This window comes from Melanerpes formicivorus, unplaced genomic scaffold (assembly GCF_026170545.1).
Source record: "Melanerpes formicivorus ecotype bairdi unplaced genomic scaffold, bMelFor1.0.p_v2 SCAF_34, whole genome shotgun sequence".
Classification (NCBI taxonomy): Eukaryota; Metazoa; Chordata; class Aves; order Piciformes; family Picidae; genus Melanerpes; species Melanerpes formicivorus.
In genome coordinates this window covers 2,665,070-2,693,048 of record NW_027142386.1, presented here as the reverse complement: position 1 = coordinate 2,693,048, position 27,979 = coordinate 2,665,070, and the positions used below count along the sequence as shown (strand labels likewise).

At 51.5% G+C, this 27,979-nt stretch overlaps 2 protein-coding genes across 2 annotated transcripts; one reads left to right on the top strand and one right to left on the bottom strand.

Moving 5' to 3' along the window:
- Positions 1-241: 241 nt before the first annotated feature.
- Positions 242-3,428, bottom strand: LOC137450048 (uncharacterized). Its single transcript, XM_068156181.1, has 2 exons — positions 3,230-3,428; positions 242-2,108 (listed from the first exon to the last, which is right to left on the bottom strand). The coding sequence occupies exons 1-2, from the start codon at positions 3,395-3,397 to the stop codon at positions 990-992; spliced, it is 1,287 nt and encodes a 428-aa protein (XP_068012282.1). The 5' UTR covers positions 3,398-3,428; the 3' UTR covers positions 242-989.
- Positions 3,429-6,517: 3,089 nt separating this feature from the next.
- FZR1 (fizzy and cell division cycle 20 related 1) lies at positions 6,518-26,989 on the top strand. The gene is made up of 14 exons (XM_068156441.1): positions 6,518-6,604; positions 17,241-17,381; positions 18,408-18,529; positions 18,768-18,831; positions 19,217-19,344; positions 19,700-19,782; positions 20,185-20,368; positions 21,094-21,159; positions 21,809-21,911; positions 22,618-22,802; positions 23,594-23,827; positions 23,909-24,013; positions 24,804-24,896; positions 25,977-26,989. Exons 2-14 carry the CDS (start codon positions 17,309-17,311, stop codon positions 26,016-26,018), a joined length of 1,482 nt encoding a protein of 493 aa, XP_068012542.1. The 5' UTR covers positions 6,518-6,604; positions 17,241-17,308; the 3' UTR covers positions 26,019-26,989.
- The last annotated feature ends 990 nt before the right edge of the window (positions 26,990-27,979 follow it).

Genomic DNA, 27,979 nt, shown 5'->3' with positions numbered 1-27,979 from the left:
AGCGGCGGTGGGAGCCGACGGCCACCCACATTCGCTCCTGGGTCGGGGTTCTGCCTCTGATGCTCCAGCTGCAGGCAGCAGGTCCCAGCCCCGCAGCACAGCAGGACGAGTCTGTGATATTCTCCCGTCCACCAGCTTCCAGCAGAGCGCTGATGGAGGAGCCTTCGCGGCCCAGCAAGCCGGCCCTGCCTTGGCCCTGCGGAGGCAGGGTGTCACCAGGCTCCAGCCTGCGGCAGGAAGGCTGTGCCACACGATTTCTCAGCCGATACAAGGGACAGAGCTACACGTTTCTACCCACACTGCAGCTGGGCTGGTAGCATAGCTCGGAGGTCCTAGGCAAGAGCTGTCCCGTGGAATGAGGAGAGGGACCTTGGGGGCCAAGCCAGAGACTCTTACAGCAAACCCCTCCAGAGGAATGCAAGGAGAGATGCCTGGCTGGGACAGCTCAGCTCACTCCCTTGCTGCTCCCCTGAGCAGCAGCACAGTAGGAATTTGTGGATGCAACTTTCTTCCAGGCTGGTGCCAGCCCCTGGCAAGTCAGTGCTCTGCCTCTTCCTTACTTTCCCCTCCCAAATGTGTTTACATAGCAAGTTTCATATTTTCATTGGGGGTTTGCCTTCTTATTTCAAGCCTCCTGCTGGTTTTAGCCTGACAGAGATACGCTTCTAGGAAAGGAAAACCCAGAAAGCCCTCACTCAGCCTCAATCCCTGCTTTACTCATGTGGCACACAACACATCACTAGACTGATCAACTCCTGGAAGAGATCAAGGGCACAAAATACATTCCATTGCCTAAACCCACCATGACAAAACCAGTGTAAGTGTGGATGCAGCCAACCCCTCCCCACTCCAAAAAGGGATGGTGCAGCCAGCAGCCTTCCGCAGAGAAGAGAGGCTGAACAGCCCAAGACCCATGGGACTATGTATGCCAAAGTCCATGGGAAGCCTGTGAACAAGGATGTGCAAGGCTGCTTCTCCCTCTGGCCTCATCAGCCCTCCCCGCAGCTCTCGAAGTACTGGCACATCAGCTCGCGCACCTGCTCAGCCTGGCCATCCTCCATGGCAGCAGGTGCGGGCTGGCAGGGCTTGGGGAGCTCCGTTGGCTCGGTGCCCTCCAGCCACTCCTCATTGAATGGGTTGTCATGGGCCTCGCAGATGTTGTGCAGGATGCAGCAAGCGAGGACAAGGGTGGGCAGCAGCTCCAGGCTGCAGTCATCACACTTCAGGAGGATCTGCCAGCGTGCCTTTAGGCGCAGGAAGGCATTCTCAATCACACTGTGTGCCCGCTTCAGGCGGTAGTTGAACTGCAGCTGTCGCTGGGTGAGGGTCTCATCCTCCTGGTAGGGCTTCAGGATCCAGTCTTGCAAGGGGTAGGTGGCATCACCCAGCAGCACATACTTCTGTGCCTTCCCCATGAAGTGCTTGGGAGGGTTGGGGCACAGCCGTCCCTCCTTGGCCAGCACCCACAGGCTGGAGCTCTCCAGGACTGCACTGTTCTCCATGCTTCCAGGGAAGGCGGTGGAGACATCCCAGAACTGGCCCAGCCCATCTACAGTAGCCTGTGTCAGGATGGAGTGCCAGCCCTGCCCATTGCAGTAGTCAGCACTGAGGTGCAGCGGGGGGTGGATGGGAATGTGAAGGCTGTCCAGGGCACCAATGCAGTGCGGGAAGCCCCAGCGGGTGCAGAAGATGCGCACCATGTTCTCCAGCTCCTTCTCGTTGGGCAGCCGGAGGTAGAGGGGTTTCAGCAGCAGGACAATGGTGTAACTCACTTCCCGGACACACATCTGCACTGTGGAGGGCCCTATGCCGAAGAGTGGGCTGAGGGTCTGGTACTCCACGTTGCTGGCCAAGTGCCACAGGGCCACGGCCACCCTCTTCTCCAGGGGCAGGCTAGGGTGGAAGTGGGAACTGTGCGCAGCCATCCCAGGCTGCAGCTGGTTGCAGACATAGAAGAAGGTCTCCTTGGACATCCGAAACTTCTCCAGCCAGTCCTGGGGCCCAAATTCCTTCAGGACCACCCGCTCCCACCAGTCTGCGCTCCTGACACTAGGCCAAGCACGGGGGTAGAAGTAGCAGCTGGTTCTCCTCCGGCGAGCAATCAGAAGCTGCAGCGTGGTGGAGAGACAAATGGGGTGTAAGACAGTGCCTCCCCAGTCCACACTCTGCACTTCACTAGGACCACCCCTACCTCTGAAGACCATCCAGCTCAAGTGACCTGCTCAGGACAAAGAGGATGCCCAGTGCTACACAGATAGGAGTCCCAACTGGCACCAACCACTGGGTCAAATATTCCTGCTACTGTGAAACCCCACTGCAAACCCTGCAGGCAAGAGCTGTGATCCTGGACAAGATGCTCACATGCTGCAGATGAAGAGCCTTCTGGAGAAGTCCCCTTTGGGGTGGCCACAATCTCTGTGGGTTTGTTTTTAATAAACTCACTTGCTTTCCTGCAATTGAGTCAGGTGTGGGCTTGGTCATGTCTTGGAAGGCAGAGCAAGTACCCACATCCCCAGCCCCTACACTGAAATTGCTTTTCTATTATTAAATTCTACAAACACTGTTAAGCTGAAACCATTCTCAGCAACTGTCCAGAGAAGCGGGTTCCCTGTTTTTCCCCCCAGGTTGTGCTCACTGCCACGTAACCCCAGCCATCCCCTACCTTTGATATCACTCCCTCCTTCATGTTCCCATGTCCTCTGCATCCCCTGTCCTTTGTGGCTGAGTTCACATCCCATGTTCTGCAAGTCCTCTATCCTTTGTGTCCCCATCTTTATGTTTCACATATCCCCCACATTCCCCATCCTCTTTGACTTATGTCCCCCTGTGTCCCTTTATGACTCACGTCCTTCCTGACCCTGTGTTTTGGAAACAACCCCCATGTCTGCCACCCTTTGTGTCCCTCTTGTGACCTCCGTACCCACCCCCCCGCCCCCCCATCCTTCCCATCGCTGCACTTTTGTATCCTGCACATGCCCCCCGGGCCCCATTTCTCATGCCCCCATGATCTCTGTACCCCGTGCCTTCTGTGTCCCACTTTCATCCTGTCTGTGTGCTTCGTGCCCCACGCGTGCCCCATCCTTTGTGGCTGCGTGCCCTCAGTGTCCTCCCGTGTCCCACATCCTCCAGGTCCCCGCGTATCGTATCCCCAGGTCCCCTCCCTGACGTCCCCGCGCCCTTCCCGTCCTCCGCCGATCGCGCCGTGTCCCCGCCGCCCCGCCCCGGTCACCGTCATGAGCCGCTTCTGCCGCTGGCTGTAGTAGTGCCGGAGCCACGCGCGCCGCTGCGGCCCGTCCCAGGCCCAGGCTTCGTCGCCGGCCATGGCCGGAGCCGGCCGCCCGCCCGCCCGCCGGCGCCGCGCCAGCGCGCACAGCAGCACCAGCAGCCGCTCCTGCATTTTCAAATCGGGAGCCGGGACCGCCCTGGAAGTGATCGGCCGCGGGGTCACGGCGGGACCGGGGGGCGGGACCGGGGGGGAAGACGGGCGGCGGGGGGGACCGGGAGAAAGGGGAGGACCGGAGGAGGTGGGGCGGGATCGCGGGGAGCAGCCATCGGCATGGCGGGGACCGTCCGGGCTTTTCTCCTCCCCGCTCTCGCCGCGGCCCGGCCCGCTGCTCCGGCCGGTGCTGCATCAGCACCGACTCGTTTAAGGCTCAGGAGGGGAAGGCATCGCACCAGAAAAATACAACTGAAAACCCCCACAACAAGCAGGCGGTGCCAGTGCCCTGATGATGCCCAAGTTCCCAGAGCCTGCAGGGTTTAAGGATGTGCCATAGTTGATGTATTGGGAGACCTCGGCAGGCTGCAGAGGTGGGCATGTGCCAGGCCCTGCATCTGGGTTGGCACAATCCTCAGTATCAGTTCAGGCTGGGGCATGAAGGGATGGAGAACAGCCCTGTGAAGAACTTGAGAGTACTGGTGGGTGAAAAGCTGGACAAAAGCATCCAGAGTCCCCTGCAGCAGTGTGGGCAGCAGGTGGATTCTGTGCCTCTTCTCCACTATGCTGAGATCCTCCCTCCACTGCTGGGGCAGCTCTGGAGCCCTCATCCCTGTTGGAGTGTGGCCAGAGGAGGCCACAGCAATGCTGGCAGGGCTAGAAGCCCTCTGCTGTGAGGCCAGACTGAGAGAATTGGAGTTGCTTAGCCTGGAGGAGAAGGCTCCAGGAAGACCTTTAGGTAGCCTTTCAGTGCTTAAAGAAGCCGATCTGGAGCTGGGGGCAAACATTTCAGTAAGACCTGTTTGGACAGAACAAGGGGTAATGGGTTTAAACTAAAAGAGGGAGATTTAGATTAGATAAAATGAATTTTTAAATTACAAGAGTGGTGAGACCCTGTCCCAGGTTGCCCAGAGAGGTGGGAGATGCCCCATCCCTGGAACCATTCCAGGTCAGGTTGAGCTGGGGCTCTCAGAAACCTGCTCTAGTTGAAGATTATAGAATCATAGAATAGTCTGGGTTGGAAGGGACCTCCAAAGGTCATCCAGTCCAAACCCCTGTGCAGGGACATCTTCCACTAGATCACGTTGCCCAGAGCCCTGTTGAGCCTCACCTTGAATACCTGCACGGATGGGGCCTCAACCACCTCACTGATCAACCTGTTGCAGTGTTCCGCACCCTCATGGTAAAGAGCCTGTTCCTCACATCCAATCTCAGTCTGCTCTTCTCTAGTTTGAAACCCTTGCCCCTGGTCCTGTCACTGCAGGCCTTTGGGAACAGTCCCTCTCCATCCTTCTTGCAGCCCCCTTCAGGTACTGGGAGGTTGCTATTAGTTCTCCCGGTACCCTTCTCCAGGCGGAACACCCCCAGCTCCCTCAGCTTGTTTTCATAGCAGAGCTTCTCCAGCCCCAGGATTAATTTTAGTGGCCTACTCTGGACCCTCAGGTCCATGTCCTTCCTGTGTTGAGGGCTCCAGACCTGCATGCAGTACTCCAGGTGAGGTCTCACCAGAGCAAAGTGGCAGAATCACTTCACTGTCTTCTGGCCACTCATCTTTCCATACAGCTCAGGCTGCCATTGGCCTTCTGTGTTGCAAGCTCACACTGCCTGCTCATGTCTAAACGAATTTCATCGGTCAGATGTGAGATGTACCATAGAAAATATCTCTTAACATTTTTTTCTCTCACTCCAGCTTCAGTCTGTTCTGACTTTCATTTTCTTGGCCAGACTGCATGCAGCTGACCCTGGACTGAAACTGGTAAGATAAGAGAAGCTAACTTTCTTAACAGCTGCTTTGAGCTAATGAATTTCCCTTAATATCCTTTTCTCTCTTTCTCCTTTTTCACCTAATTAACTACTAGGGGAAAGGGAAGGAGGGGGAGAGAAGTTTGGGGGGAGCCCAAGATGGGATCCTCCCACGAGGGGGATTTCGGTGTTTGTGTTCTTTCCTGTAAATTCTTGTATGATACTGTAAATACTGTGTATTTTGTATAGATCCACTGCATTTCATTATAGCTTGTAAAATACAGCCTTCATTCGCTTCTCCCACTGGGTTAGCTGTGCTTTATTTGTTGGTGTGCGTGGGCTAAAGCATCACACCACTACAGTTGGACTGGATGAGCTTTAAATGTCCCTTCCAATCAAAACCGTTCTGTGATATTCCACATCCCAGAGTCCTGTGTGACAATGAGAAATGGAGGTGTCCCTCTGGAGGCTGCTGGGGTGCCTCACATCCTGACTTCAGGGAGGGTTAAAAAGCATGATTCAGATCCTTCTTGCAGAGTCACAGAATACATCCTGTTGGAAGGGACCTCAAAACTCATCCAGTCCAACCTTTGACCCAGCACTGAATGGTCAACACTAAACCATGTCCCCAAGTGCCAGCCCCACAGGCTGCTTAAACACCTCCTGGGATGGTGACTGCAGCACTGCCCTGCACAGCCTGTCCCAAATTTTGAGAACTTCCTCTGTGAAGAAATATTTCCTTGCATCCAGCCTGAAACCTCCCCTGGTGCACCATAGAGTAATTTTCTCTGGTCCAGTGGCTTGCCACCAAGGAGAGCCCAGGGCTGGCAGTGGCTCCTCAGGGCACTCCATTCTCTCTGCTCTCCAAGCCGCAGCAGTCAGCCAAGTACAGTGCCAGCTCCACCAGAGCAGCTGAGCTGGGAGTGGCTGTGAGGCTTCACAACTGCCACTGCGGCAGGAGGCAGCTGAGCACCGCGGCCCCGTCTCGCTGGGAGCCACCTCCTGCTGAAGCCGGCCCTGCACAGCCTGTTGGGGTACCCCGGAGCCCTCGCAGCCCACCACGGAGCCGGGGCTGCTTGAGCCACGCGGTGCCGACGCAGAGCTCCAGGGACCGCAGCTGCCACGGTCGCACACCCGCCTGGCGCCTCCGCAGCGGGGAGGGCTCGGGCAGAGCCGCCCGACCGCGGCCTCGGTGCGCTCGGTGGCGACACCAGCCCTCGCGCCCTGGCGGCCGTTGCCATGGCGCCGCGCGCCGCCGCTTCCTGTATTGATTCGAACGGGCGGGTGGGGCGCGCTCCCGTCGGCCCGCGCGCGGGGGCAGTGGCGGGGGCAGAGCCGCGGAGCTGCCGCCATATTGGGAGCGCTGGGGCCGGCGGAGAGTGACAGGAGGAGGCGGAGCGGGGCCGGGCCGGGCCGGCCGCACAGGTAGGGCGGGCGGCGGGGTCGCGGTCCGTGCCCGTGTTACAGCAGCGCAGGGCGGGCTGGGGCCGATTCCTGCCCACCGGCGGCGCAGGTCTGTGGGCTACCAGCAGGTCGGTCCGGGGTGGCGGAGGGCCCGGGCGGGTCAGGCCCGGCTGTGGGGCTGCGACAGCCGCTTCTCGGCGCAAGTCGGAGCCCGACTACGAGCGCCCCTTACTCCGCCGGTACTGCCGGTACGGCCTGGTCTGAGTTTGGGCCCTGAGGTGCGGCGAGCACCGGGCAGCGGCCTTGGGGCCTGCGCCGTGTCCGGAGCTGAAGGCGGTTGGCGAGCAGCGCTGACGCCTGGCCGCTCGGGGTGGACGCGTTCCTCCGACTGCTTCTCCCCGCTGATTTCGTAGTGTTTTGTGAGAGCTGACAGAAGAGCCCCATGTCTGTAGAGAGCCCGGAGCCGCGGCTCCGCGCTGGCCGCTGTGCTGGGGACACCTTCCCGCGGGCTGCCGGCCGGGTCGGCTCGCGCCGCTGGCCCTGCTGCGGCTGCCTGTGGGAGCCGGTGTGCTTCAAGGGGCTGTGACACCGCGCGTGTTTGTTACCGGACAGGGGACCCCCGGCGGACGTCGTATAGCCCGTGTCTATCCAATACAGCAGAACGCTCTTGCCGCCGACCCTTTCCTTGGCCAGCGTCCTCTGAAAGGTGTGATGAGAAACAAGAGGCTGGTTCAGCTGCTGCGTCTTCACCTGTGCTTGATTTATTCTTGGTTAAATCGATAGTGTGGATGGTAGCTGAGATGTTTGTGAACTCTAGCGCTATCAAAAAAAGGCAGAAACTTTTGTCAGAAGCCACTTGTTTGTGTGCAGCATGAGTTGGTGACGTGCCGTTCTCTGCCCACTGGCTTTTGGGGTGCTCAGGATTGCTGTATCTTTTGTTAGGGCTGTTGGCATCTTTCAAATGTCAGACGTGTTCGGGGAATTGCAGGTGTGAGATCCTTAGCAGTCCAAAGTGAGCATCCTCCAGGTGTGGTGAGAAAGGAGACACTCTGCTGAGGGAGTCTTCAGAGCACAGTGAGGTCACCTAGGTCATGTTGGAGTTATTTGTCAAAGGTCTCATAGGCAACAAGCATGAATGACTTTTCATGGAATCATAGAATTGTTAGGGTTGGAAGGGACCTCAAGGATCTTCTAGTTCCAACCCCCCTGCTGTGGGCAGGGACACCTCACACTACAGCAGGTTGCTCACAGCCACATCCAGCCTGGCCTTAAAACCCTCCAGGGATGAGGCTTCCACCACCTCCCTGAGCACCCTGTGCCAGGCTCTCACCACCCTCCTGGGGAAGAACTTATTTTTCCTTGGTTTGTAGCTCTCTTAAAGGCATTGTGCTCATTTTTTGGTGAAGTGCTGATACTTCCTGACAATTTTTAATGGTGCTAGGCTAAAGTTCTTCACAGAGCAACTCCTCTGCTGGTGACAACATCTCCTATTAAAGTATGATTTTAATTTTACTGTCATTTTGAATACAGAAGTAGAACTCGATGGGGTTGCTGCATTTTTTGATGTGGGTTCACGAGGAACATAATTGTGCCTTCAATAGCTTACAGGTTGTGATGAAGCTGACTTCTGAATTACCTGACTTTTTCAGTAAAGCTCCATGGACAAGGCTGCTGGTGAAGTTTTGATCTGGGGGTTTAGTGCACTGACTTCTGATAAAGGTTCTGATAAAGTGGGCCTTTAGCTCTTGGCTATTTGCGTTCTGTTTTGAGATGTAATTGGACAGCTAGCTGTGTTCTGGGAATCCTTCTGTTGTCTGAAGGGAAGCTAAACGTTACTAAAGCTGGCTTTGTGAAAAACTGCCATGCTCAGAGCGTATAAGCTACTGAAAAACCAAAACAAAGCCCTGAAGGTTCTGTAAAATGTTACAAAATGTAGCCTTTCTCTTCTGCTTCCCTCTACTGCGAAGTCCTCTTTGAGTCTACAATGCCTAACATGGAAAAACACCACCCCTGTATCCCTGAGGTTCTTCACTCCATCCATCTGCACTTCTTTCTTAACAAACAATTTGTTGTGTGCAGGATAAATAAGTGAATGTCTTCTAGGTGATCACCAAAAGGGCTGCCATCACAGCTGGTGAGCAGCTGAAAGCAGAACCTCTATTTCTGCTGTCTAGTGAGTAGTCCAAAATGTGTGTGTGAGTACAGCTGCCAGCAGCTGGCAGTGCCCTCTGCTTCCTCAGGCAGCTGCCTCTGTGGAACCCTACACCTGCCCAGAGCTTGGCTCTCCTGTTGAGGCAAGGCTGACCAGAGAGAGCCTGTGGTGTTCTGGTCCCTCCCTCTGCCTCCTGACTCTGGAAGGCTCACAGCACTCAGGTGGATCAGTTGGGTGCAGGTCACCACGTGGGCTGAAGTGAAATTTCAGAGAAGAATGTGGTGAGCTGCTGTGTACCCTGCTTCAAGCAGTACATTGAGGGAACTGTATGTGACTCTTTCCCCAGCATGGGTGTTGTCCTCTGTCCAAGCACAAAGAAAGGCACAGCCAGCAGGAGCCAGTGTCATCACATCTGGGGGAACAGCAGAGTAAGTGGGAGATGCTGAATGAGTTCTGCACTTGGTATTTCTCAAACATGTTCTGCCAGAGCTGGACCTGATCCTTAACTCAGCCTTCAGAGCTTTATTTGAGCCTTTTTAACAGCCAGAAAGGAAGTGATGCTCAGGTGCTTTAATTACTGCAGCTCTAAAACTGGAGACTGTTTGGTTTTTTTTTTTTGCTGCCTCTTGTTTGTTTTGCTCTCATAATAAATGAACCTTTTACAAGGTTTTCTGTTAATCAGATGCAGAGATTACCTTGTGACCCACAGGCAGGAGGTGACACAGAGGTGACCCCTCACTGAGCCCATTGTGTGCCTTTCCCAGTGTATGTCTGCCTGCACCTTTGGAGACTTTGGTTTGGATTCCCTGGGAGCAGGCATGGCCCTCTTACTTGTGGAGCAGCAAGGTGAAAAGATTAAATAATTGAAAGCTGCTAGCAATAAAAAGGGGTTTAATGGTGATGATTTTCTGAGAAATCCCCTGCTGGGCAGTGATTGTCATGTCTGCTTGGGGAAACTCTCTGCCCCTCACTAATGCTGCAGTGGGATGTGTTTTGAATGAAAAGGTGGTCTCTGGAGGTAAAGTACCAAACCTACAACTCTCCTAGCTTATTAACACCTGTCTGGAGCAAACCTTGAAACCCCTGAGCTCTGGCCCTGGATGCTGTGTGGGTGTAGCAGTGGGGGGGGGGGGGGGCTACCAACTCTGGCAGTCTGGTCTCTATAATTGACCCTCGATGTGCATTTGAGTCTTCAGTTGAACAGCTGAAAGTGTGCTTGTCTTGGAGTATGTGTGACAAGCTTGATGTGGTTTTATTTCTTTTCTTGTCATTATGGAGAGAAAGAGGATTTAGGAAGAACATCAGTGCCGAGAGCAATGGTGATGTCCAGTCGTCATCCATGGAAAAAAGGCAGCAATCACAACGGTCGTGGTTAGGCTTCCTGGTGCTTCTGCTCTGGTGAAGGCTAGCTTGGAACAGCTACTTTGTGTGTGAAAATCCTAGTGGAAAACTTTGGGACTTGGAATGGTGTAGTGAGATTTGTTAGTGGAGCAGGGTGTTTGTTTCATTAAAGGCCCTTCCAGAGACACAGACTTGAGGTTTCACTCGTGTGTGTGTGGAAAATCTGTGCTGCGTGCAGAGCCCTGTATCGTGAGTACTTCATCCTTGGCTCAGGCAGGCTTTTTCCAGCACACTGTGACTTGAGTGTTCTTAACAGGTGCTGTTGCCTGGTGGTTTGCTCAGAGTTCCTCTGTCATCTTCACAGGACTGTGCACTTGCTTTGGAAAGGTAGATGCAAAACCTTAGATGAGCTTCGAAAGCTGGCTGGGAGGGCTGTGGGAATTCTTGCAGCTTGTTTGTGAGCACAGTCAGAGGTGCAGTGAGTTGCAGAGAGTCAAACATTTGTCACCTACAATCTGGCTGTCATACTTTTCTGAGACAAGGGGTGGAAAGAGGCACAGATAGCTTAGTATGCTTCTATGCTTAGTATGGAATTGCAGCACCTTCAGCTTCTGTACTACTCTAAGGAGCAGAGAGGCTGAGTGCAGACAGGAGGTGAAAACAATGTCTTAGCCAAGTATTTGAGCCACTTTGCTTTTCAATTCAAGCTTGAATTCAGTTTGTGCCTATTGTTGGTCTCCAAAAGAAAGGTTGACATATTTGAAATAAGGGCATTCTAGAGGTATTCTGATAGTAGGTGAGCATGTAAAGGGGTTTGCAGGCACCCTGGGCAGCAGGTGCTTGTTTGCAGGATGCTTTGCAAAGGCAGCAGGATGGTTCTTGAAGTAACACAGTGTCATCTTTTTTTGTGTTGGGGGATTATTGAGTCTCTCTGCAGGTTTGAAGAATAAGCATAAGCTTAAGCATAGCCAGCAGGTTGAGGGAGGTGATTCTCCCCCTCTGCTCTGGTGGGACCCCATCTGTGCTGTGTCCAGTTCTGGATGTGCTGGAACATATCCAGAGAACAGCCACAAGGATGGTTAGAGGGCTGGAGCTCCTTTGCTATGAGGACAGACTGAGGGAGTTGGGGCTATTCAGTCTGGAGAGGAGAAGGCTCCCAGGGGACCTAATTGTTGCCTTCCAGTATCTTAAGGGGGCCTACAAGAAAGCTGGGGAGGGACTTTTTAAGGTGTCAGGGAGGGATAGGATTAGGGGGAAATGGGGAAAAAAAAATAGAAATGGGTAGCTTCAGATTGGATGTTAGGAAGAAGTTCTTCCACATGAGGGTGGTGAGAGACTGGAACAGGTTGCCCAGGGAGGTGGTAGAAGCCCCATCCCTGGAGGTTTTTAAGCCCAGGCTGGATGTGGCTCTGGGCAACCTGCTGTAGTGTGAGGTGTCCCTGCCCATGGCAGAGGGGTTGGAATTTGAAGATCCTTGAGGTCCCTTCCAACCCTAACAATTCTATGGTTCTATAATAAGGCTTAAGGCAGGGATCTTGTCTGTCACCATAGCACTGAAGTAATTTTGTTGTTGCTGTGAGTGTGATCTTTGTGCACTACCTAGTTGTGAGCAATCTTCTGGAATGAGTGCAAGGCCACAAGGTTTATATTTTAATACAAAGCTTTACTTGCTTCCACTCCTCGGGAGTCACAGTTGTAAATGGTTAGTTTTATAAATGCTTTTGACACTACTCTCTTGGTAAATCACTGGATAAGAAGTTGTGTACTTGTGGCTTTAAAAAGGTAAACATGGTCAAAAGTTACACAAGGTTCCAGCTTTTGTACTGCTGCTGGTTTTGAAAGGCTGGTTACTGAAGAGGGTTGGTTGGCAAGATGTGTGAACTTTTCCTCTGGGTTAAATGAGGACAAGCTTCAGCTCAGGTTGGAATAGAATAGAGTAGACCAGGTTGGAAGAGACCTTCAAGATAATCGTGTCCAACCTATCATCCAACACCACCCAACCAACTAAACCATGCTACCAAGCACCATGTCAAGTCTCCTTCTGAACACCTCCAGTGATGGTGACTCCACCACCTCCTCAGGCAGCCCATTCCAATGGGCAATCACTCTCTATGTAAAACTTCCTCCTAACCTCCAGCCTAAACCTCCCCTGGCTCAGCCTGAGACTGTGTCCTCTTGTTCTGGTACTGGCTGCCTGGGAGAAGAGACCAACCTCTCCTGTCTACAACCCCCCTTCAGGTAGTTGTAGGGAGCAATAAGGTCACCCCTGAGTCTCCTCTTCTTCAGGCTAAGCAACCCCAGCTCCCTCAGTCTCTCCTCATAGGGCTTGTGTTCCAAGCCCCTCACCAGCTTTGTTGCCGTTCTCTGGACACGCTCCAGCAAGTCAACCTCCTTCCTGAACTGAGGGGCCCAGAACTGGACACAGTACTTGAGGTGTGGCCTAATTGGCCAAGGACAGACTCTCTTGCTCCTTGTGCATGTCTGCATGGGCTCTGTGAAGCTGGCTTTAGTGTTCTGGATGCATTTGTAGTAGGCTTGACTATTACATAGCAAAGATAATACAGTTTAGTTTTGGGGGTTAGGCTTTGAGGGTTTTTGCTTTTTGATGTTTGCTTCCTAACAGCTTGTTCAAAAATCTGGGAAACAGAATAATATAGGTCTGGAAATACTCTTAAACTACTCCAGGCTGACGTGCAGGTCCTTAGTTATTTTTTTGGTCATCTCAGTAAGCCAAACCAGTGCATAATGTGTGGTTGGGCAAGGGCTGGAGTTGGTACAGAGGAGGTATAGGGCTGGTAGTGATAGATGCATCACCATTTCTGGGGTGTTTAACTTAGGGTTTGCAAGTGTTGCCTAGTAATTGATTATAGAGAAATCATTGGAAAATTAAAACTTGGGCTTTGGGGAAGCTGGCATCTGGGTTTGAATTCAAATCTTGCTTTTCATGATGTACAGGACTAAGTATTTGTTTATTCCATCCTTTCCCCCTTAGTAAGTTATGGGGTTCCTCCTGAGAGCTTGTAAACATTCAGCACCTGAATAATGACATGTTTTTACCTCAAACTGTGCCATTAAGTACAGGCTCAAGGAGAAAGCAGCATGTTTGGGTGAGCTCTTGCTAACTCTAAATGTTGGGGCTGTTTGAGGCTTATTAGTAAATAAGCCCCAAACTACATTTCTTAGGATTGAAGTGCTTCAGAATAAAGCATTGACATAGCATTAATTGTATTTGAATTACCAGGACATCCTTTACACCCTTTGACCCTGTCTGAATTTGGAAATTAATTCAGTTTTTGCATTTAAAATTTCTCCTGTCTCTGGTGTTCTCAGTGTCTCACTTTCACCAATGCATCTCCTGTTTAACACTTAGCCACCTTTCTGTTTTAAGAAGGGCACAAAGGATTTCTGGAATGCATACACACACACACAAAAAGAGCAGAGATTATCCATTGCTTGCTTTGCACAGGGAGGCCACATCTCGGATTGACAGAGCCAGCACAGCCCACCTGTGTTACCCCAACCTTGGTGCTTGCTGAAAAAAAGCCAAATATCTACCTGCCTGCTGCCTCCTAAACAGCAAACAACATTTCCCTGCCAACCCTGGCATTCTGCATCCTGAGTTATCAAAGATAGATCCATACCCAACAACTCCACCATTTAAGTATTTGAATACCTTTTGATTGAGTCAATAAAAGTAATAAACTGCACTTGTGCAGCACTGTAACTTTGCCTAGAAGCTGTGTTCTGCAAGAAAAGTGAGCCATGATAAACCCCAGCCCATTCAAACACAGGACATGAAGTGCATGAAGAGAATAAAGTCAATCAGAACACAAAGTCTGCCTCAGGAATAAAAAAAACCAACCCCTGCACCAAAGCTTACCTCTTTTTCTCCAAGCATAAACTATCTAATTAGTAACAAAATCAGAGTTTACAAAGCAGATGTGGTGCAGCAGCTCCTCCAGAGCTTTTGTTTCTTCAACCAAAACAGAACTTAGGCTTTGCTATAAGGATTGGGAGCATGCAAACTTTTTCTTGCTTTTCTTCAGGGAAAAAGGAAACCTCACCCACTTCCCACAGACAAATTTAGAGTTAGCAAGAGCCTACCCAAACCCAGGAATGCTGCCTTCTCTTCTGGCCTGTATTTAGTGGGACAAGTGAGGTGATAGAAAGCCACCCCCATTGAAAGGACTTGAGTGTGCTGATGGACAAGAAGCTGGATGTGAGCAGACAGTGTAAGCTTGCAGCACAGAAGGCCAGTGGCAGCCTGGACTGCATCCAAAGCAGCATGGTGAAAGGTGGAGAGAGGGCATTCTGCCTCTCTGCTCTGGGGAGACCTCATCTGCAGTGCTGGAGTCCTCAAGAGGGGAAGGACATAGACCTCATGGAGTGGGTCCGGAGGAGGCCACAAAAATGATCAGGGAGCTGGAGAACATCTGCTATGAAAACAGGCTGAGGGAACTGGGGGTGTTCAGCCTGGAGAACAGAAGGCTTCAGGGAGACCTAATAACAATCTTCTGGTATGTGAAGGGGACTACAAGAAAGCTGCAGAGAGACAGTTTGCAAAGGCCTGCAGTGACAGGACGAGGGGCAGTAGCTTCAAACTAGAGAAGAGTAGATTCATGGTGCAGAACTTGTTCCTAACATCCAACCTGAGAGTAGTTGAACACTAACAGGTTGCCCAGTGAGGTGGTTGAGGCTCCATCCCTGGAGATATTGAAGGTGAAGCTCAACAGGGCTCTGGGCAACCTGAGCAGGTGGAGTATGTCCCTGCTGACTTCAGAGGGGTTTGGACTAGATGACCTTGGGGGGTCCCTTCCAACCCAGACCATTCTATGATTCTGTGAGAAGTTTTGAGGTAAAAACGTGTGGTTATTCAGGTGCTGAGGATTTATTGCCTTGTTGTGCCTGTGCAGCCTCTTCTGTTGTCCATTCTGTGAATGCTGTGAGAGATGATGTCCAAAGCCTTGCAGCAGTGGGGGTGGACACCATCCACTGCCCGCCCCTCATCTGTCCATCACGTCTTGCCCTTGCAGGGGGCTGTCCCATTAGTCAGATTGACTTCCCCTTGGCCAATCTGTGCTGACTATGGCTTGGATAAAAGGGAGGTAGCTCTGCTGGCTCAGATGTCCGCAGCCCAGAGTTCATGTGCTTTGTCTTGCTTTCCAGCTAATTTAATAGAGTAGTTAACAACCACTTCTCCCTGGGTTACAGCAGGGCTGCTGCACCCCTCCTGGCTCAGTGACTTGCCTCCAGGTTTTACTGGTGAAGGCTGGGTAGGTTTCCTGTTCCTGGAGGCAAACCCTGTCACAGCAGCCCGCTGGAGGAAGCAGAAAGTGTTTTGCAGTAGTGTGTAGCTTGTCCCTGCACAGCCTTCTCTCAACACAGCTGGTTTGGTGCAGTTGCCTCCCAGATTTTGCCACAAGTTTATATCTTGAGGCAACTGCATTTGTGTAGCTGGGCCTTGGCCAGATGTCGTAAATGTGTGTACAGAAACAGCCAATTAAATCCGTTTGCATTCTGCACAGCTGCTGTGGTGCCTGCCCATTGTTTTGTGTGGTGTGCATGTTTGGTTCCACCTTTCCTCTTGGAGATGTTCATCTTGGGTTGAAAGACCACCTTGGCTTGTCTCTTCTGATGTTGGTATGTTTCTGTCAACACAAGCTGTAGACAAACATGAGATGTGCATGAGCTGGGGAGGTTGGACACTAACAGTGCTGGTCTCTGAGCTCTGAAGGGCTGTGACTACATATCCTGACAGAGAAGTTTACTACTTGACCAGCCAAATCTAGACTATGACCAGCCATGTCATATAATCCTAGATTTGTAGGATGTTAGGGGTTGGAAGGGACCTCTGAAGATCATTGAATCCAGCCCCCCTGCTGCCACCCAGGACAGGTCACACAGGAACACATCCAGATGGGTCCTGAAAGTCTCCAGAAAAGGAGACTCCCCAACCTCTCTGGGCAGCCTGCTCCAGAGCTCCAGCACTCTCACACCAAAGTTTCTCCTCATGCTGAGGTGGAACTTTCTGGGCTCTAGTTTTTATCTACTGCCCCTTGTCCTATCACAGGACTGCATTGAAAAGAGTCTGGCCTCTTCTTCTTGACACCCACCTTGCAGATATTTGTAGGCATTGATCAGATCTTCTCCCAGCCTTCTCTTCTCCAGACTAAGCAGCCCCAGGGCTCTCAGCCTTTCCCCATCACACAGATGTTCATCACTTCAGCATCCTGGTAGCCTCCATTGGACTCTTATTGGTAGTTCCCTGTCCCTCTTGAGCTAGGCAGCCCAGAACTGTACACAATAGTCCAGATGTGGTCTCACCAGGCTATAGTAGAGTGGGAGGACAGCCTCCCTTGACCTGCTGTCCCCAGTCTGCTTAACGCACCCCAGAGTGTCATTTGTCTTCTTGGCCGCAAGGGCACACTGCTGTCCCACGGAGCACTTACTGCTCACCAGCCCTGTCCTAAGATGCGCTGGAAAGATGCTTAATGTCACTTACAGCCTGCACAGTCAAATGTGAACTAGATTTTTGCTGGCCAGGAGGAGTGTTTGGCTCAGCATGGACATCAGACATCGAATGTTAACACCAGGGCTACCTAGTCAGCTACCTAGCTGCCAATGTTCCTGCCCTGTGTGGGACTGAAAGCCTCCAGGCATCTTTAGCATGGCTGAAAATAACCCAGCTGGCTTCAGATGGTGCCTGTGCTGCTGTGGTGCTTCTGGCCTGAGGTGGCCCAGGCTGTGGGGTGGGGTGTTCCCTACCTGAGTCCTGAAGGCTTGCTAAGCTGTGCTGCTGCAGGTGGTGTGGACAGGCTGGTTTGCCATACCCCAGTCTCTGTTCCAGTTGTGGTAGGTGCCTGCTTAGGTCTGTGGTGATAGGTTGGACTTGATGATCCTCGAGGTCTCTTCCAACCTTAGTTATACTGTGATACTGTGATACCAGACACAAAATGCTGGTTGCTCCCTTGTGTGGATCAGTAGCCAAGGACAGCTGCACATACAAACACTGCTGCTGGCAGCCCTGTGCTGCACCACATGAGTCTGATCCACTGCTCTGGACAGGAAAAGTCTCTGATTTATACAACAGGCTTAGGGAATTCTGAGAGGTTGCTTCCATGAAAAGGTGTCATGCTTTGGTGTTTTCTTCCCTGTCTGTTGCAGGAGATTGAATACTGTCTGGACTTGATGACCATACATTCCTGAGCCTGCTGAGCTCTCTGCTTCCCACCATGGACCAGGATTATGAGAGACGTCTGCTGCGCCAAATCAACATCCAGAATGAGAACACAATGCCTTGTGTAGGTACAGCTGGGCCCTCTTCAGTGGCCTTAGGCAGACTGTCCAGTTGTTGCCTGTCTTGCCTGTGACTGTTTTCACTTGAGCTTTTGAAGGATATGGGACCTCTTTGCAGCAAAGCTTAGTCTTTTGTTTGACTGTGAGCAAGTGCTATTTCCTGAGCTGCTGAAGGAATAACCAAATGATTTGAATTCAGAGCTTTTGAATATAGGAACTCACTGCAAATTATAAAAACTAATAGGGTTGATGATTATTTTCTTTTTGGTATTGCAGCAGGTACATGTGGAAGGTAGAAAGTTCCCCAAGAAGCAAACAAAGCAACTGTAGGGCTTGACAAGATAGAACAAGGCCAGTGGAGGCCACCAAGTTGGTCAGGAGGCTGGAGCAGAAAGATTGAGGCCTGTATTGCTCAGGCTGGAGGAGATGAAGTTCAGGTGGGATGAAGCTGTTGCTTCAACTGCCTGGTGTGTGGTTATGGAGAAGATGGGAGTCAGACTCTCTTCCAAGGTACACAGTGGAAGGATTAAAGACAAAGGGTGCAAGCTGCAACAGGGGGAATTCCAGTTAGATACTGGGAAAAAAATGTTCACAGTGAGGTCATCCAAACACTGCAACAGGGAGCTGGTCCTTAGAGATGCTGAAAACTCAGCTGGATGAGGCTGTGACTTTCAGTGTAACTTTGAAATGAGCCCTGTTCTGAGTTGGGCTCCTTTCCAACATAAATTGCAGTCACATTCTTTTTCATGGAACAGTTGAGGAATCTGCTACTCACCCTGCAAGCAGCCTGCCCCACTCCACCCTTCCACATATTTGCTTGAGAAGGAGCAGTGAGAAAGAGGCTGTTTAAGTGTTGCTGTAGACAGAAAGTTCCCATGACAGCTGGACTCTTGACACTTGCTTTGTTCTCTTGGGGGATGAACTCATGCTTTCCTCTTCTACTTAGATGTCTTCTTTGACAAGACCTCATTGATGTGTTTTAGACCCCTTCTGTGATCAACACTTGTTTTTTGTGTGCACCTTTAATTCAGGTAGCAGAAATGAGAAGAACCCTGACGCCTTCCAATTCTCCCATGTCTTCTCCTAGTAAGCATGGTGATAGATTCATTCCCTCCAGAGCTGGGGCCAACTGGAGCATCAACTTCCACAGAATAAATGTGAGTTTTGTTCCCTTCTCCTACAGTTTAGTCTTGAAATGGAAGACATTGTGCAGTTTATTCTGGCTGACATAATTGCTCTGCTTATCTTCAGCACCATGGTCTTCTGCTTCCCCAGAAGAGTTCCTCTAAATGCATGTCTGCTGTTAGGCTGCCTCTGTGGTCCAGGAGACTTCTTTGTTATGTTACCATAAATCTTGGGGTGTCTGTATGGTGACAGCTTGTTTCTCCCACTTAGGAAAATGAAAAATCACCCAGTCAAAACAGAAAAGCAAAGGATGCTACATCAGACAATGGCAAAGGTGAGATCACCTTCCTACCACCCCTAGAGCTTTTACTTCAAACTGTTGGGGAGTTTGGAAATCAAGGGAGCACTTCTGTGCTTGTGCAAAAGTCTTGCTGCTGTTTTAGGAGACACCCACATTATGGGAGTGAATCCTAGGTCCCCTCAGGAGCCTTTTGACAGACCTCCAGAAAGCAAGAGGCTGTTTGTGTTCCTTTTATCTGCTGTGCCACGGAAACACTTCCCTGGTGGAAGCTTGCTGCTGCTCTTGGTTCCAGACCGGGGCCTAAAAGCTATGAAGAGGCCCTGTAAATGTGTAATTCAGGCAGATGTGATCCTGCCATGCCCTACAGAGCTCTTGCTGCTCACAAGTTCTCTGCCTCATTGCTGGTTTGGGTTCACAGATGGCCTTGCTTACTCTGCCTTGCTGAAGAATGAGCTCCTAGGAGCAGGCATTGAGAAAGTGCAAGACCCACAGACAGAAGACAGGAGGCTGCAGCCGTCCACTCCAGAGAAGAAGTCTCTCTTCACTGTAAGTAGGTTACTTCAGATTCTAACCAAACTTGTGTTTCACAGGAACAGAACACATACTTCTGCCAAGCTGCTAGTGCAAGTTGAGCTGGTGGTGTGACTTGGCTAAGATGAGCTGTTGGCCTGTAGAGAGAGCTAAACTTCCTGTTTCTGCAATGGCAAGGAAGCTGAGTTAGAAGCAAGGTTTTGGGGATAATGCGACAAATGACCAAATCAAGGTTTTGGATTTCAGTGGAAATGAGGTGGTTTTTTGTATGGGAGGAACTGGAAAATCTGTGTGTGGGTGTTGGAGTTAGCTCAGCACCAGGCACCCTTAGGTCTTGCTGGGGTTCTCACTCTGTGTTGCCTTCCTGCAGTACTCACTCAGCACAAAACGCTCCAGTCCCGATGATGGCAATGAGGTCTCACCGTATTCCCTGTCTCCTGTCAGCAACAAAAGGTAATGCTGATTGTCCACAGACTGCCTGAAGGGAAAGATTCACTGAGGTTCTCTAGGGCTTCTTTGCAAGGCACCCAATAGTGCAATGCCAATAGATTTTGGAAATCTGGGGGGGCAATGAGTAGGGACAGTCAAGTCCTAAGAACTGAAGAATTCCTGCAGGTCCCCAGCCTGCTGAGTCCGTGTCTGGGCCAACTTTTCAGTTGTCAGTTTACCTTTTTACTCCCTAGCTGCTTTATGGGGCTCAGTTCCTTCCAGTCTTAACTGCTGGAAATAGTTTTGCAGCCTCTTTCTCTGAGCATTTCTGTAGAAATAAAGACATGCTTCGAGAGGGGCTGTGTCTGGCTCTGCCACCTCCTGTGGTGTGAAGATCCTGTTGTGTTTCTCTCTCTTTGTAAACAGCCAGAAGCTGCTAAGGTCACCTCGGAAGCCAACTCGGAAGATCTCAAAGATCCCTTTCAAAGTGCTGGATGCCCCAGAGCTGCAGGATGACTTCTACCTGAACCTGGTGGACTGGTCCTCTCTTAACGTCCTTAGTGTTGGCCTTGGGACTTGTGTTTACCTCTGGAGTGCTTGTACCAGCCAGGTAAGTGGCTGTCATTGTCTGGAAAGTGAAACTTCTGTTGCTGTAGGCCTTTTCCAGCCATGGCATCTCTCAAGGGCTATGGGATGTGCTGTGAGAGGTGTGGATGTAAGACTAGATGTCTTAACCATAGAGAAAAGTCCTCCAGGAGTACAAAGAGGTGGATGCAGGAAGGTGTAATCTTTGTTATTTCATTCCCATCATGCCTGCCATTTTCTCCACATAAATGGACCTTGCTGTCTGTTCTACCTTTTTCTCCCTCTCCTTGCTGCCAATGCACACTGCTGGCTCTTGCAGGGGAGGTTTGTGGCCTTGGCAAAACTAATTTTTAGCTGTGCAGTATGAGGCAGGTGGGAGGGGGGAAGCACAGAGGCAGGGGGGGCAGGCATTGAGGCCTGGTTTTTGGCCTGGCTGGGGGGAAAGGTTTCACGAGGTTTTGCATAAGCCCAGGTTGGAGAGAACTGGGCCAAGGCCAAATATGAATGTGTGATTTTGTGTTGGTGTCTGTTTGTGGACAGTGTTTCCATTTAAACTTTCCAATTCTGTGGAGTGTTTTTGTTTTACTCATTTTACTCCCCCAAAGAGCTTTCTGTCTGCTCAATCCAAGACAGTGAGGGATTCAGCACTTGCAGTGCTCTGTCTCAAGCTAGGCAGAGCTTTATGAGGGAGATGATGGTGTTTTGTGACAATGACAAGAGTTTGTGATTCCACTCCGTCCTACTCTGCAGGTAACCAGGCTGTGTGATCTCTCTGTGGAAGGAGATTCAGTGACGTCCGTGGGCTGGTCAGAACGGGTGAGTGGAACGTTGTTAGCAGTGGCAGCTGAGAGGCTGTGGGTCACATGCTGCCCTTCTAGCCTCATAGCCCTTCCTCACAGCTTTTTGCTTCCTGGGTTGTTTTACTTTTCACTTCCTGGCACAGGTTGCCCAGGGATGTGATGGAAGCCTCATCCCTGGAGGTTTTTAAGGCCAGGCTGGATGTGGCTCTGAGGAACCCGATCTAGTGTGAGGAGTCCCTGCCCATGGCAGAGGGGTTGGAACCAGATGGCCCTTAAGGTTCCTTCCAACCCTAACAATGCTATGGTTCTATTTTCTTGTGTTTCCCAAAACTCCTTGTGTGCATCACAAATCAAAGGATTTTTCCTGACTGCTAAATGAGAGGGGATGGAGAGCATTATTTTGTATCTTGAGGCTCTCAAGGCAAACATGGGTAAGAGGTGTGGGAGGGAGGAAGTCCATTTGCTTCTGCAGCTCTTGGCAATAAAACTTGACAGTAAGTATAAATAATTCAGCCAGGTTGCTTGGCCCTCTCAGTGAAAGATCAAAGATGGAAGGACTCTGGATCTGGGATTCCCCTCAAGTATTTTCCTCATCTTTATAGCTTTTCTTTTATGTCTATGTTTCCTTACTGGCTTTTACTGATCATGGTGTTCTCTTTGTCTAGGGGAACCTGGTAGCTGTTGGCACTCACAAGGGCTTTGTACAGATCTGGGATGCAGCTGCAGGAAAAAAGCTCTCCATGCTCGAGGGGCACACAGCCAGAGTCGGTAAGGAGGTGGGAGGCAGAGGTCTCTCATGATTTGTTTCTTCTTCTTGTTTGTAAGTGAGGGATCTGCTTGAACTAGCAGGACTCAAAAAGTATTGGAATTGGTATCTACCTCCTGCTGTGTCTTGAGCAGTCTTAAAAATATTCTACCCTAGGAATTGTGGTGTTCCACTCCTGGGTGCGATGGTGCCAGGCACTCTAGTTCAGACTTGATGTGGCCCTGGGCAGACTGATCTAGTTGGAGCTGTCCCTGCTCACTGCAGGGGGTTGGACAAGATGGCCTTTGAGGCTCCCTTCCAACCTGATGCAATCTGTGAATCTGTGCTTCTTCCATATTTGAGGCACAGGAGGTTTGGTTGTGACATCTCTGCACTGCCACTGGCTTCTGGTTTCAGCCCCTCAGCAGGCTGTCTCCTGCTGAGATTCCCAGGTCCCTTATTTTGTGGGGCTTTGCATTTTGTGCTCAAAGGTGTTGAGTCTGAGCACTGAAGTGAGACTTGAGAAGTCAAAGCACCTTTGGAGTTGTATTTCTGTGCCTCACTGCATGGTGACATGGGGTTAGTTATCCCTTCGGTGAGTCTGTGCAGGTTCAGCTCTTGTGGTCCCAGGGAGGTCCCTAAGCACTGACTTTTCATTGTAGCTGTGTTCTGCCAGCCTGCTCCTGCAGGATCTCTACAACATACTCTGGTGCTTTGCCTGTGTTCCAGGTGCCTTGGCATGGAATGCAGACCAGCTGTCATCTGGGAGTCGTGACAGGATGATCCTTCAGAGGGACATCCGCACCCCGCCCCTGCAGTCTGAGCGGCGCCTCCAGGGCCACAGGCAGGAGGTCTGCGGGCTCAAGTGGTCAACTGACCACCAGCTCCTGGCCTCTGGAGGAAATGATAATAAGGTATAGTACTTTCAAGTAGTCATGTGAGGCTCTGTGTTGCTCACCCAGAAGTGTCAGACCCCCTTTGAGGATATTGGGTCTCTCTGAAGGGGCTTTTGTTTCAGTCATTGGATTCCCACACTTCTACTCACTCTTCTCTCTCTAAAATTTAAAATGCAGAATTAATTGTGCTGCTGTAGTTGGATAATTCAATCTGCAGCTTGACTTGAGGGTTTGAGTTCAACACATCTACTGTGAAGCTGTGCTTTCTGACTTTCTTTAGGTAGCACATAGTGAAGTTTGTTGCAAGGAAGGCAACAGAGCTGTGTAAGTTCTAATATCTGTAATGCAGGCTTGTAGCTCACTCAGCACCATATGGAGGAGGCATCTGTTGTGGAGAAGCAGTGTGCTGCTTTGGAGCAGGTTGCTAGGTAGTGAATTTGTTCAGCATCTGTGTGACAGCATGACTGTACCCAGCTCCTCCTGCTCAGATAACTTCTTGTGAGTTTGAGCTTATTTCTAAATGAGTTCTGGAATGGCACAGCCACCAAGACAAAGGGTTCCAGTTCATGTGCAGTGACACTGTCTTTGGCTTCATAAGCTTACTATAAGGACTGTTAACTTTCTTAGGGCCCAGCTGAGTATGGTGGCAGGGTGCTACTGGCTTCTGGTCCCCAAATACTTGGGCACAGCTGTGGGAAATCGTCCTGTTGCCAAACTGCCCTCATCAGTCCCAGTGTGACATCACCGGTTAGGGGTGTTGCAGATACATGACTGAGCACAAGCCTGAGCCTGTCTCTCCTTTTTGCCAGCTTCTTGTCTGGAATCACTCCAGCCTGAGCCCTGTCCAGCAGTACACGGAGCACCTTGCAGCAGTGAAAGCCATTGCCTGGTCTCCACACCAGCATGGGCTGCTGGCCTCTGGTGGTGGCACTGCCGACCGCTGCATCCGCTTCTGGAACACGCTGACTGGGCAGCCGCTGCAGTGCATCGACACCGGCTCCCAGGTCTGCAACCTGGCCTGGTCCAAGCACGCCAACGAGCTTGTAAGTTCCTGCCTGCATGTCCTGCTGCTGAGCTGGCTGCTGGTGGGAAGCATGATGCTCTGTTCCTCTCTCCCCTTTCAGGTGAGCACCCATGGGTACTCGCAGAACCAGATCCTCGTCTGGAAGTACCCCTCGCTGACTCAAGTGGCTAAGCTAACAGGGCACTCCTACCGAGTCCTGTACCTGGTAAGCCACAGCCAGCTGCCTGACAACCTCTGCAGCTGCCTGCCCAGCCACCTACCTGACAGAGACCCAAACTGTAGTGCCAGTGGCCCTCTGAGCTGCCTGCAGCCTGGCTCTGCGAGCAATTGAAAACACTCTGGTTTCCTTGCCTGCAGGGGGTGCTTTGATTCGCTGCTATGGAGATGTGAGGCTTTGGTAATGAGCAGCAAAGCCTGCCAAAACTTCTCTGAGGGAGCACGAGCATCTCCTCTTGTCCCTGAACACTTGCACGCCTTCTCACTGCTGACTGCCAGCAGGGGAAGAACTGGATGGTTTCAGTCCTCCTAATTTGTCATCAAAATGCTTTCTGTGGTTAATCCACTGCCAGCTTGTCGCTGCTTTTCCAGTTCCGTGGGGCTGTCAGCAGATTCATAATCAAAATGACAAATATGCTGATCCTGTTCTGTGCAGGTGATGAGCAGCTGGCAAACGCCAGTCACAGCCACTTCTGCCTTAACATATTTCTGATCTAGGGGGGGAACAGCCTCAGTTACAAACAGCTTGGATTTCTTAACACAAGAATCCTTTTTATGGAAACTCCACCCCTGTGTTCCACAGATGCTGAAGTGCTCAAATTGACACCTTCTGAGGCTGGATAAGGCACAAGAAAGCAGGGGTGGTAGTTTAATTTCTCACCGACAGCCAAATGGGAAGGAGAGTTAAATCTCTCTCATTTGTTCCCATGGAGATTTGTTTTCAACCTCACAAAGATAAGAGATGATGCTAAAGGTTGCTCTCTCTCTCTTGGCCTCAGGCAATGTCCCCTGATGGGGAGGCCATAGTGACAGGAGCTGGAGATGAAACCCTGCGCTTCTGGAACGTCTTCAGCAAAACTCGCTCCACGAAGGTGAGGATGTGCTGTGTGGGTGCCTGCAGCTGTGTCCTGCAGCAGGCTCAGCTTTGGCAGTGAGCTCAGTCCAGGCTGGCTCTGCTCTGCTGCCCTTGCTTCTGGTCTCTTTACTGTATCCTGCAGATAGAGAGGGCTGGATGCAGTAAAGGGTTAAACTTTGAAAGAAAGGGGTTTGTCCCAAGGCAGTGTTGCCAGAACAGCCTTTTCCTGGTTCATAGGAGGGCCTGATTCTGACAGGCTGCTGAGCACAGGCAGTGTCCCAGGGAGCTCACCCAGAGCCTGCCTCCTTCCCTGCCAGCATGCTGCTGTGAGCTGCACCACTTCTCAGAGGGGATTATCCCCCAGCCCCTAACACAATTGCTTAAAATCATAGCTTGTGTGGAAATAGGATCATGGGTGCTGCCACTGACAACTTGTCATCACCAGAAGTGCGTTGTGCCAGGTGCCCAGAGCTTTTCTGGATGCCTGGTAGAGGAGAATGGCAGAGAGATCTTGGGGAATGAGCTGCAGAGAGCTGGTGCTGCTCACTGCTGGCTGTTCCTCTGGCCTCTGATGGCCCTGGAGTACAGCTTCCTGCAAAGGTGTGGCAACAGGACACTTGCCTGCTGTGCTGCTTGTTATCAGCTGATAACAAACATGGGAATATTTATGGTGTTGGACTTTGGTGCCCTCAAACGTGCCCTGAGCTAGAGATACCTCACGGGATTAGCAGGGTGGTTGTTTTAAAATAAAACAGCAACAGAAAACCAGAACAAAACCCAACCCACCCACCCCCAAAACCCAACCCCAACCCACAACCAACCCACCCACCCCCAAAACCCAACCCAAACCCACAACCAACCCACCCACCCCCAAAACCCAACCCAAACCCACAACCAATCAACTCACCCACAACCAACCCACCCACCCCCAAAACCCAGCCCAAACCCACAACCAATCAACTCACCCACAACCAACCCACCCACCCCCAAAACCCAAACAAAAATACTACCAAAAACCCCAAGCAAAGCCAACCACCAAATAAACCAACCCCCAAGGGGCACAGCACTCAGCAGCCCTTTTCTCTCCCCTTGCCAGGAGTCCGTATCTGTTCTCAACCTCTTCACCAGGATACGATAAACCCAACCCTGTGCACTGGGACCAGGAGACTGCAGCCTGCCATACCAGGATCAAACCACTACCTTGGTGTGCATGGAACCCCACCCAACCAGCCAGAAGGGGAGGGAGTGCCAGTGGGACTGGAAGATGGACCCAAGAGCTGCTCATTAAATATGTGCTTGTGAACCATGCTAGGCAGTGTTTGGGATGGGGTTGGGGAGGGAAGAGAACTGCCAAAGGTTTCTGGATTCATCCTTCATAAAGGGCAAGGGGCACAGCAGAAATGTCAGACCAGCACCCTTCAGCCCCTTGTGTAGTGGCACAGGCATCTCTGACGTGGACCACCCATGCCAGACCAAGGCCATTCCAGCTGCTGTGTTGTCCCCTCTTGGGAGAGATGGGAGCATCCATGCCTCTGCCTTGTCAGGTTTAACGTGGTGCTCTGGCTCCCTCTGGCCTCGGACGGACATTTTGGAAGGTAGGAGCCAGCCAGACTTGTTCAATACAACTGGTGCAAGGAGGCTAGACTCCAGGGTGGGCATTAGCCTCTCTGATTACCTGAGGGCATTGTTTCTAGCCTGGCCATCCCCATTGCACACAGGAACTGGAGAACTGCCTTTTTTCTGTTTTCCTTCTCCAAGTGGGTGCTGCAGTGGCTCTCAGCAGGTAGCTGCAGTTTGGCATGTGGGAAGCTGCCTTCAAACACAGCTTGGGGCTCTAAACTTTGGAGGAAAGCTGAGGATGCTCAGTCTCTGAGGAGCATGTCCATAAAGTTCTGAAACTGCTATTGCATGTCCTGAGCCCACCCTTGTAGTTAGCAGAGAGGAAAACCAATGGCTTTAAACCAAACCAACCAACAAGTACCACGTCTGTGGAGCTTCCCTCAGTGCCATTCGTGGCTGGCTGCTTGCTCTGGAGTCTTCCTGAGGACAGAAGCAGTTGAGATGTGTTCAAGAAATCAAACAACCCTGTGGAGCTTTGTTTGTTTTTTGGGGGGGTGGGGTGTGGGGAGGGAAGAGCATGGCCTCTCCTGGCTGGAAGGGGGGAAATGCCCTCTCTGGGCAAGAGGGGAGTTCTTTTTCTAAAGCAGGGAGGAAATGTTGCTTTTTGTTGTTCATCTCCAGGTCAAAGCCAAGTAGCTGTATTTTGGTTTGTTGAAATGGTGTGGAGGAGAGTGCTGCTTGTGCTGGGGACTGTGTGAGGAGGGCCATGGGGCAGAGCACTCCTGTGAATGTGTTGCTGTTTGTTTCAAGAGAGCCTTGCAGCCCCTTCCTGCCTCACTCTGTGCTTGTGCCAACGTTCTGCCCACCATGTGCCCAGCTCCTGCTTGCCTCGTGCCCTCCCCAGTGTGCTGCACTGCCAGTGCTGTTTCCTCCTCCTGTGTGGCTTTTCCTGGCTCTGTAGATAGAACTTGCCCTGTCCTCTGTAGGTTGCACAGGCAATGCTGCTCTCTTTTTGTGGTTTTTGTTGCTTGTTTGGTTTTTCTTTTCCTTCCTCTCCCCAAAAGCAGACTGTAGGTGTGGTGGTAGGAATAGTGTTGCCTCTTCCCAGTGCCACTGGTATCCTTAGGGTGAGCTGCTGAGCTGTAGGGAGGCTGGCATGGAAAAGGGCAGTGAGGTGCCCTGCTGTTCACCACAGCCTTGACCCACGAGTGCCTGCATCAGGCTTTTGGTGCTGCCTCTGCATGTTGCAGGCTCCTGAAGGCACTGTTGAGGAGCTGGCACACCAAAAGCTCACTCCTTAGCAGCCTGGCATCCCAAGTCCCCCAGCTGAAACTGGCATCTGCAGTGTCCCCTTGCAGCCTGTATCCAAGGTTTGCTCTCAGTGTGATTCCTGACACAGCTCTTTTCACTGCAGTTCCTGGTGCAGGAGCACAGGGCTTGGTTATAAGCCATTCACTGGGCTCCCAGCCCCTCTCTTGCTCTTTGTGATAGCCACTGGCACTTCATGTCAGGATAACCACAAAGCACTGAGGGGTAAGG

What these genes read in the sequence shown, in the direction of transcription:
- FZR1 (XM_068156441.1), top strand. Translation starts at nt 17,309, where the DNA reads ATGGACCAGGATTATGAGAGACGTCTGCTGCGCCAAATCAACATCCAG. An exon ending in GAACACAATGCCTTGTGTAG is followed by an intron (nt 17,382 to 18,407) that starts GTACAGCTGGGC and finishes TAATTCAGGTAG; the next exon opens with CAGAAATGAGAAGAACCCTG. An exon ending in GCAAAACTCGCTCCACGAAG is followed by an intron (nt 24,897 to 25,976) that starts GTGAGGATGTGC and finishes TCCCCTTGCCAG; the next exon opens with GAGTCCGTATCTGTTCTCAA.
- LOC137450048 (XM_068156181.1), bottom strand. Translation starts at nt 3,397, where the DNA reads ATGCAGGAGCGGCTGCTGGTGCTGCTGTGCGCGCTGGCGCGGCGCCGG. An exon ending in GGCAGAAGCGGCTCATGACG is followed by an intron (nt 2,109 to 3,229) that starts GTGACCGGGGCG and finishes ACCACGCTGCAG; the next exon opens with CTTCTGATTGCTCGCCGGAG.